This window comes from Sodiomyces alkalinus (assembly GCF_003711515.1).
Source record: "Sodiomyces alkalinus F11 unplaced genomic scaffold SODALscaffold_6, whole genome shotgun sequence".
Taxonomy (NCBI): domain Eukaryota; kingdom Fungi; phylum Ascomycota; class Sordariomycetes; order Glomerellales; family Plectosphaerellaceae; genus Sodiomyces; species Sodiomyces alkalinus.
Window position 1 is genome coordinate 343,489 of NW_021167084.1, and position 9,082 is coordinate 352,570.

General features: G+C 51.3%; 6 protein-coding genes across 6 annotated transcripts; 2 read left to right on the forward strand and 4 right to left on the reverse strand.

The window, feature by feature from the left end:
- Positions 1 to 2,111: 2,111 nt before the first annotated feature.
- On the reverse strand, positions 2,112 to 3,682 carry SODALDRAFT_333596 (hypothetical protein). Its single transcript, XM_028612022.1, has one exon. It carries the CDS (start codon positions 3,187 to 3,189, stop codon positions 2,293 to 2,295), a length of 897 nt encoding a protein of 298 aa, XP_028465654.1. The 5' UTR covers positions 3,190 to 3,682; the 3' UTR covers positions 2,112 to 2,292.
- A 442-nt stretch (positions 3,683 to 4,124) lies between these two features.
- On the reverse strand, positions 4,125 to 4,464 carry SODALDRAFT_333599 (hypothetical protein). The gene has a single exon (XM_028612023.1). It carries the CDS (start codon positions 4,453 to 4,455, stop codon positions 4,198 to 4,200), a length of 258 nt encoding a protein of 85 aa, XP_028465655.1. The 5' UTR covers positions 4,456 to 4,464; the 3' UTR covers positions 4,125 to 4,197.
- Positions 4,454 to 5,010, forward strand: SODALDRAFT_324337 (hypothetical protein; the record flags this gene model as incomplete). Its single annotated transcript, XM_028609873.1, has 2 exons — positions 4,454 to 4,492; positions 4,558 to 5,010. 2 exons carry the CDS (start codon positions 4,454 to 4,456, stop codon positions 5,008 to 5,010), a joined length of 492 nt encoding a protein of 163 aa, XP_028465656.1.
- A 546-nt stretch (positions 5,011 to 5,556) lies between these two features.
- SODALDRAFT_324338 (snrnp and snornp protein) lies at positions 5,557 to 6,149 on the forward strand (the record flags this gene model as incomplete). Its single annotated transcript, XM_028609874.1, has 3 exons — positions 5,557 to 5,581; positions 5,647 to 5,742; positions 5,887 to 6,149. 3 exons carry the CDS (start codon positions 5,557 to 5,559, stop codon positions 6,147 to 6,149), a joined length of 384 nt encoding a protein of 127 aa, XP_028465657.1.
- Positions 6,150 to 6,365: 216 nt separating this feature from the next.
- On the reverse strand, positions 6,366 to 7,470 carry SODALDRAFT_333602 (acetyltransferase). Its single transcript, XM_028612024.1, has 2 exons — positions 7,283 to 7,470; positions 6,366 to 7,190 (listed from the first exon to the last, which is right to left on the reverse strand). The coding sequence occupies exons 1-2, from the start codon at positions 7,320 to 7,322 to the stop codon at positions 6,607 to 6,609; spliced, it is 624 nt and encodes a 207-aa protein (XP_028465658.1). The 5' UTR covers positions 7,323 to 7,470; the 3' UTR covers positions 6,366 to 6,606.
- An 899-nt stretch (positions 7,471 to 8,369) lies between these two features.
- Positions 8,370 to 9,075, reverse strand: SODALDRAFT_333603 (hypothetical protein). Its single transcript, XM_028612025.1, has one exon. It carries the CDS (start codon positions 8,870 to 8,872, stop codon positions 8,561 to 8,563), a length of 312 nt encoding a protein of 103 aa, XP_028465659.1. The 5' UTR covers positions 8,873 to 9,075; the 3' UTR covers positions 8,370 to 8,560.
- Positions 9,076 to 9,082: the final 7 nt, after the last annotated feature.

The window sequence follows — 9,082 nt, forward strand, 5'->3', positions numbered from 1 at the left end:
GAAATAATAGGTTTAAAGCGTCTTTTCGTCGAAATACGCTTTAATCCAGAATCTCCTTAGAATATCCACTATAATAACACGTAAACGAGACGCCTAATAGTTAACGATAGCTTTAGAATTAAGACTAGGCTTTGCTATATAGATATATAGCGCTTTTAGGTAAAGCAGGAGAACGTAAAGGGATTATTCAGAGTCGTATATCTTACTACGAATTTAATACTAGCGGACGGATTAACGAAAGCACTTCCACGATAAAAATTCGAGAACTTCCGAGTATATCTTAATATAATCAGTGCATAGAGGGGGTGGAAAGAAGCAGTTAAGGTCGAAAATCCTACGCCCTAGGCGTACCGTATACCGGCGGTATAATTAATTCAGTAAAAAAGGTATCTCGTTATTATAATACTAAAACACTATACTAAAACCTAAAAGCAAAACCTAAAATATAAAAAGAAGTATACTAGATAATTCACTAAGCTCTATTAGTACTATCCTAAGCACCGTTCTATATAATATTTACGCTATTTCCTCTAGCCAGAGGAGTAATAATAAAACCGTTTTCCCGTAAAATATCTATTATAACCCCCGTAAGCTAGGAGGTGGAGGTAGTAATCGGCGTACTAGGACCTTAGTTAGAAGCTCCCTTAAGCTCCTCCTTCTTAAAGAACTTCTCGTTATCGTTATTACCTATTAACTTAATTATAAACTTCACTGTTTACTTAAGTTTAGTAAAGAACTGCGCGAAACAGTTAGTCAGAGCATTTAAATTTAGAAATAAAGCGATAAACGCACTTTTTTATCGTCGTCGTTAGAGTCCTTATTAATTTTACGGACTATAATATAGTTAAAAAGAATTTTAACTAAGGATATAAGGCTAGAAAAACTATAAGCATAGGTTAGCGGTCGTAAAGCTTAATAGCGTATATATCTTCGAGCTAATACGAAATAGAGCACACGATCACGATCGTAAAGCGCCTTAGATAGGGGGTAAGAACTTATAGAGGGTGGTATATATAGCTCCTATCCTCATACTTTTAGTAGCGGTTAAAGCGGCCAGGAACCGAAATATAGTAATTAAATAAGCGCTATTTACTAGAATAAATACCCTTTACGTATTCCAGGTAGGGGGGGTCGAAGGGGACCAGAACAAAGGCTTCTTCGGCATCCTTATTACTATTATTATTACTATCCTTAGTAGTCTATTAAAGGGTTAGCCGGAACCAGAGCAGACGGATCAAAGATAAACGCGCTAAAACGACTTATAGAAGCACCCTTTTTACCGCCGCCCTTGCCCTTATTCTTCTTAACGCCGTTGGTCGAGGCCTTCTTAGCCGTAGCTGCCCGGTAACCGCGGAGATAGTAGGAGGAGCCTAAACGACGCTACCGGTTAGCACGTGCCACTGAAAATAAAGCTCCGATACTCACTATATCGCTATTAGTATTATTTTTATTGCTATTAATAGGAAAAAATTGGAAAATTTAGATTAAAATCGTCAAAAAATCCTCAAAAACAACGGAACGAGGGTTATAAGGGGAAGATCCAAAAGCTCTAAAACGCCGGCATAACGCCTTTAATTTATCTACGGAAGGCCCTACTATTACCTATTTACTACTGCTATTAATAGCACTTTTCCTTTATTATTTACTACTATTATTATTATTATTCTTTGCTGTTTTATAGCTTTTATTCCTGCCTTTTAACTCGATATTAAGGGTATCACACGACCCTTTAAGGCTATTTTAAGGTTAAAAATAAGGCTAGGTTAAGGTTAGGCTAAGTAATCGTTCCGCTAATCACGGCGTAATAATTAGGGGGTATATTATATTCTATCACGTAAGCCACGGTATAGTGCTCTCCTATTAGTTAGAGGTGCCCCACTATCCTCGCTTAGAAGGTGGCAGATATATTTAGGACACGTATACCCGCCCCCTTTGTCTTTCTCTTTTATGGACAATACAATCATATATTTCCTGAATCAACGCTCCCTGCAAGCACGCTCCCGTCAATTCAACAGAAGGTCACTTTGGATTTTCCCCTCTCCACTGTTCCTTCCTGTTCCTCGAAAAAGGGACATTGAAATGGGACCATTGACATGCAAACGGACATACAACGAGGTAGGTACCTAATCATTTCAAGAAGGCGTGAGATCTCCGGGGTGTATTATGGACCGACGATGCAGTCAGATCTAAGTACCATGTACGTACAGTTTGCCCCGTTCAATCCCTCGTCCCCCATCACCAGAGAATAGATTCCATCTTTCCAATTCCCACCATGGCAATCCTTCTCATTCCTTAGTTGCCAGAAGGGGGGAAGCGACCGCTCTCAACATCCCTCTGAGCCTGGAGGCTGAGGTTGACAATCTCCGTGATAATGTGCGTACGCTCATCCTCGAGATGGTCGTCATCGACCCCATCGCCATACCAAACCGAAGCGTAGATCTCAATACCGTCCTGCTCCTCGCCAAACTCCTCGCCGGGCACATCGCGGACGGAGATGTGAAGGACCCCGAAAAGCGTGCCATCGAGCAGCGTCTTGCCACCGGCCGCCTGGATGGGGAAGTCGGGCAGCGTGTTGAGGAAAGGCCACTTCTGGCGGTTGGGCGGCATGCCGTAGTCCTCGACGGTGAAGTGCGTGGTGACGCCGCCCCATCCCTCGAGGATCTCGGACCGCAGCACGCCGGGCGCGATCTCCCGGGTGCGCTTGAGGTAGTGCTCCGGGTTGCCCGCGTTGTTGGCCTCGTCGGCGAGCGGGGACTGCGACCAGCCGGCGAAGAGCTGCGCCGTCATGTTGGGCAGGAATAGGACGCCGCGGCCGCTGGCGTCGACCCAGCCGGAGCCGGACTTGTCGAGCACGTCGTGCCAGTAGGCGTCCGCTTCGGCGATGGCGGGCTGGAGGAGGTCGATCAGGCCGTCGGCGCCGATGCGCTCCTTGATGAGGGGGAGGGCCTTGAGCAGGTCGTCGTGCGGGTCGGCGAATTCGGGCTGCACGAGGTCGAGCAGGGCGTTGGCGCCGAGGCGCTCGGTGAGGAGAGTGATGGCGGTCTGGGCGGCGGCCATCTCGTACTCGGCCTTGGGGGCGGGGTTCTTGGGGCCCGAGAGGATGTACTTGTAGCCGTCGAAGTACTCGGTTGTCTTGTGGCAAGCCGTGACGGCGGCAGCCATGACGGGGAGGAGAGTGCTGAACCGCATGGTGGAGGTTGCTTTGCTTTGAAGTGAAGGAGGTAGGCCAAAGACGGGGGGAAGAAGGTGTGGTAGACGAGTGGAAGTCTTTTTTTCTCAAAAGTCAACTGTCAGGGTATTATGAATCTTGATGAGCCTTGACTCTGAGCAGTGATGGAAAGGGAAAAGTTGAAGTTGCGCGCTTTATGTGAGGTGAACTACTATTTATGCTCTTTTCCTTGTGGGGAGCGGAGTGTTGCTGATGCGTTGACGATAGGACCTGCCATTGTTGATCCATGGAAAGAACGAACGCGTGCTTGCCCACTTTGCTCTCGTTTGTTCTTGTTTGTTTTGCTTAATCACTCCGGCAGGTTGCCTCTATTTACTCGGGGATTCTCACTCACATCCTTACTTTCATTATAATACTTCCTAGTTCCTACCTCTAAAGTAGTCAACTCTTTCCCCCTACATTCAATGATTCTACAGATTTCTTTCACAGGTAGCCCTAAACCTCACTTCTCCCTTACAGTGTTCAATATCAATCAGACTTCACACTTCAGACTTCACACTGACATTCAAACCACAGGTACCAGTAAATATCCAAAGTTCTAATCAGTAATCTATAAATTTTGCTTTACCAAGGCAGCTCCTTCGGTCCTGCGTCTTTGATAATCAATGAACTAAATTTCCTGCACGTATATCACCCAATCTCCAGCTGTTTCCAGCCCGGGATTCATCTCCTTAGTCTTGGCTCTGTGGACACTTTCTTCTCGAATGCAACCCTTCCACCTTCAACCATACGACTCCAGTCTCACGCCATGTGGCCAAGCCCGGCACACCCGAGTAGGAGGAATAGCCCCTCGATTTCACCAATCGAACATTATGTTTTTGACCACTCTGACTAGCTACGTACATAAATCCCTTCTTCGGGTGAGCCGATCCATATCGTGGGTTGGATTGATTACTCCCTTGGTAATCGGCCGTTAGGTTGTTCTACCCCGAGGGAGGTCTGTGCGACACCCGTCCCGAGTCCCGACGTCAACGTAAAAGCGCCATGCCAGAATTCCTCACTCGCGACTTTCCCTCGTCCTTATCCACAGTCGACGCCAGCGACTCCTCATCAGTAGCCATGCTCCTCCTCTTGGAATGCGTCTGATACGCCATATCGACGTTCGTCGTCCTTATGATGCCGCTGTACGTCATGATCTCCTCCTCCGAACCCGTCGGCGACTCTCCCCTTCCCGCGATCTCCGTGTGATGATGGCACCGGTTTGGTCGGAGCTCCTTGAGCCGCATGGCGCCGCCGTCTTCGTCCCGTTTCCTCGACTCTGAAGTGAGGGTGTTCCGCGCCGACCGACCCATGCCGTTGCCAGACTCACCGAAGATACCTTCTGGAAGGCGGTCGAGTTCTCGGAGTACCCTGACAAGAGGTCGTACGGGTATACCTTCATCTTCCCTATCGGGCCGGGGAACTACATGTGGACCATGAATCCGTGGATCGTCGCCAACGCCAGCGGGTGCCAGGTGCGGAAGCTCGTCGGGCCCCTGCTGGACGAGCGGGCCGGCCTGGGGTTTCCCCTGCAGCCCGAGTTTTTCGAGTACGATAGCTTCTACCCGGCCGAGACCGTCGGCATGGCAGAAGTCCGCACGGGGTCGCGTCTCATCCCACGGAAGAACTGGGAGGATGAGGGACTTCTCAATGATACCATCCGGACGCTGCGCGAGCTGGCGCAGGAGGGTGCCACGCTGATTCACTACAATATTAACGCCGCGGCGCCCGACGGCACGCCGAACAGCGCGGCTAACCCGGCGTGGGGCGATGCGGTCATATTTGTCATCACGGCTGAGTGACGGAAGACGGGGAACCGGTGCGGATCTACACCTAATTCCGTCCTCTGGTCCCTTGACTCCCGACTTCTCGAAGTGAAGCTCATCGGTGAGAACCCATCAGATCGCTCCATGCGTTGGTAACCAACTTATCAAGGTCGATTTGTTTGGAGTACTCTGGAAGCCCGTTGATATGGACTACAATGATCAACGTAGGAATGTGTGAGTAAATATATTAGAGATATCCAGTCCCCGCTGAGTACTCCGCTAAGGTACGTTCTTCCTGGTTCGGATGATACGAGTTGTACTCCGTGTATACACTATACCCACACAATACGCACTGTGTACGATAAGATAACAAAACCCCATAACTCCAGGTCGCTGCATTCCAGGTTCCGACGTGGATTACTAAGCAGTCATGCTCCACCAATTCCAATGGACCAAAACTTTTGACGGAAAATTTCCCCAGACGCAACATTTCCCAAGCTCTCTTCAACTTCACCACCTCATTACCCACCACCTACCGTCTTTTAGACAGTGAACCTCCGGGCGAGTCACCCACCTGTCAACATGTCCCAAGAACCTCCCAGCGCCGGTACGAATTCATGAGCCCCGAGTATTCCTTCCCCATGGGCTGTCCCTTGACTGACCGCATCCCAGCTTGGCCCCTGGCCGACGCTACCATGTCCCAGGAGATCCTCGACCTCCTCCAGCAGGCCACCCATTTCCGCCAGGCTAAGAAGGGCGCCAACGAAGGTACGTAACCGAGACCGATTCCCCGGTGCTTTGTGCGCTTGCTGTCAGACGTCCTTGTGATTGACATCTCCCACACTTCCTCCCCTGTCATCTGCGCAACTATGTTGAAGAATGTGATGGCTAACCTTCCCCCCCCGCCAACAGTGACCAAGGCTCTGAACCGCGGTGTCGCCGAAGTGGTCGTTTTGGCCGCGGATACGCAACCCCTCGCCATCCTCCTGCACTTGCCCCTCCTCGCCGAAGACAAGAACGTCCCGTACGTCTACGTGCCCTCCAAGATCGCTCTCGGCCGAGCCTGCGGTGTGAGCCGGCCCGTGATCGCCGCGTCCATCAACGCCAACGAGGCCAGTGAGCTCGCCGGGCCCATCCGGTCTCTGCGGGACAAGATTGAGAGGCTTGCCATCTAAACGTGCTGCTTTGCGATGAGGCGTACGTGTGTGGTGGAGGAAAAAAACAAAACGTACAAGGCAGCAGTGGCTGGCAAATGGGTTTACATGGGCTACTTGGGGTGCCATTCACTTGGCTAGACCTCGGTAGTGTAGAGGAATCCTCTTGTGAGGCGTCTTTGGGTGCATGGCACCGACAGGCTATAGTCGTGGCATTCCCATGAATAAAATCCGTTTGCTGCGAGTCATGTTCGACTGCTGTGAAGCAGAGAGCTTGGCATTTTCTTTGGTGGTTATGCACGGCCGGGAAGCCTTATGTTTGTTCGCGTTTGTGCCACTGTGCTTGCTCTCTACTCTAACTAGCCCTGATTGATGTCATGCCGACATTCCAGCGAACGAAATTGAGCCTCTCGTCTCAACTCGGCCGCAACATCTATGCTTCCCACCCAAAATCCCCTCGACTCGAGAACAACCCATCTTATCCCCCCCGCCGGCTACCAGCCGCCAACCTCGCAATCCCCTCCTCATCCGCCTTCAAAACCATCCAATTCTCCATCCTCTCGACGCCCAACCCGTCGTAGAAGCGCAACGCCCGCTCGTTGTCCCGCAAACACACCCAGTCCAGCTTGACGCACCCGGCCCTCGCGGCCTCGGCGGCCAGCGCGTCGATCAGGAGCTTGGCGTAGCCGCGCCGGCGGTACTCCGGGACCACGTACAGCTCCTCGAGGTGGATGCCCGGGCGGGCGATCCAGGTGCTGTAGTTGTAGTAGTAGATGGCGTGGCCGGCGGGTTGGCCCGTCTCGGGCGCTATGATGAGGAGGGCCCGGACGAAGGGGGGTAGGGGTGGCGGTGACGAGTGGCCGTTGGACTGGGGGGTTGGTGCGGTCGCGGGAGGAGTGGGAGAAGGAGTAGGCGGAGGAGGAGAAGACGGGTCGTGGGGGTGTGATGATGGCGGGTCGAAGTGGAAGGTGGCGGCGATGCGGGCTTCGGTTGCGGGTATCTCGGTGCCTGGGGCTTGCTCTGCTGCTCCTGCTTTGAGGAAGGATAGAATGGCGGGGACATCTTCAAGGCGAATGAAATACGTTAGTGGTGTCTCTTGTCGGCGAGTCTCAAGGTAAATAGGGTGGATAATGGATAGGGGATTGATGGTTTACCTTCACGCCGGGCATGGCGAATCGTGGACTGAGCGGCCATGGTTCTTTTCGAGCTGGTAGATGCTAAAGATGTCAAATTACGAGCGAGCTGTTTAACGCAAAGGTAGATGGTAAGAGAGAATGATCATGCTAGCAGACAGATCTCCAGAACAAGGAACCTATATCTGTCCCCATATCTGTCCCGATTCCGTCCCCATTCCGTCAGTTCCAAGCTCACTGGCGGCTCCAACCATGGTCACGGGTCAGTAAGCTCAGGGGTGGGAATTCCGAGGGTAAGCGCTCTCTTTGGCTTCGCTAGCAGATGTCGACGTCATTAGTGTCAGGAACAGTGAGAAACGGGCGAAACGAGATGGGGTAAGGAAAATAAAATAAAAAAGAAAGGAAGGGAAGGGAGGGAAGGAAAAGAAAAGATGGTACTGGTATCGTATCTCTTGTTAGTACCGTAGGGGGTTGACTTCCAATGCTGCATCGTCACTAATAATAAGGTAGGTACCTAAGGTAGGTACGGTACCTTACGAAGTGAAGACCGACGACGAATGATGCGAAGTTACGCGACATCTGCATCGTACTTCTCACTTTAATTTCACTCGAAACATATTGACCAACGTCAACGAATGCGTCAATCACTGCTGGGATTTTCTTTTGTTTAAAAGAAAAGGTTTGACCGTAACTAACGACGTTGTTTGGACCTGCTTCGCTGGCGCGCGGCGGCCACCGACACCGTCTGCTGTCTGGCTGGCATCGGCTTCAAAAATTCAAAAGCCCGAGGATCGACAAGGATGACGGCCGGATGGAGGAGGTCTGAGTACCTAACTTCGTGGGGAGATCCTACCTACCTAGGTACCTAGGTAATAGCTCCTTCTGGTGGGGAGGAATGGCAGCTCCTCTCCTTCATTTCGTGCGAAGATGCGATCAAGTCGTGTAGCGATGTATCTGTAGACTGAGGTAAGGTACCTACCTTACCTTAGGTACGTACCTGTTTCGCTTGGCGAAGCGACCGTTACCTAATACGGGCTACTGATTTCCTCACGTGGAAACTTGACCATGGACCGACCAACCATCACCATCACACATCACCACAGCTCATCTCCACACTAACGATGGCATTCGCAGATGCGCTGAATTTCGGTACCAATCGACTGAATCGACATAATCGCTCCTCTAAGAAACTCCATCTATCACGCGCTATTCACGACGTAAGCTTTGCACTCTACTCAAGACTTTTTTCTATCCAAGGGCCGTCCGTCCCCTTATTTGCTCTGGAGATACTCTACGAGTCTACACCAGGCCCATCTGCATAAGACGACTCCCGCACTCAACAAAATAACAATCGCCGTATATCAGCCCGTGGTTCATACAGTCGCCTCCGCGCGTACTCATTATTGTTCGATTCGCAGTACCATTCTTAAGGATGCCATCAAACGTCCTTCCGGGCAGCATATCTTCAGTCAGCAAAGGGGCGTCGCCGCCGTCAGCAGCACCGCCACAAAAATCGATAGTATCCCGAAGGATCCGAACCGCAGCCTCCAGAAACCGCTCCGAAAGCCCTTGCCGATCCCGTCGACGCAACGCCTGCGAGAGGAGGAGCATGCCGTCCGCGACGATCACACCCGCCGACGAGTCGCGGACCTGGCGGCTTTAACGTCTCGCCCTCCTGCTCCATCGGTGCGTCAAAGTCCCAGAGCGGCACGTAGCGACCTTTCGTCCTACATGGCGCAGTACTACACTTCTCTCCGTCCTCTGTATTCCCCTCGTGTATCGCAACCTCAACCTCAACCTCAACGCAGGCCGGCGCCGTTG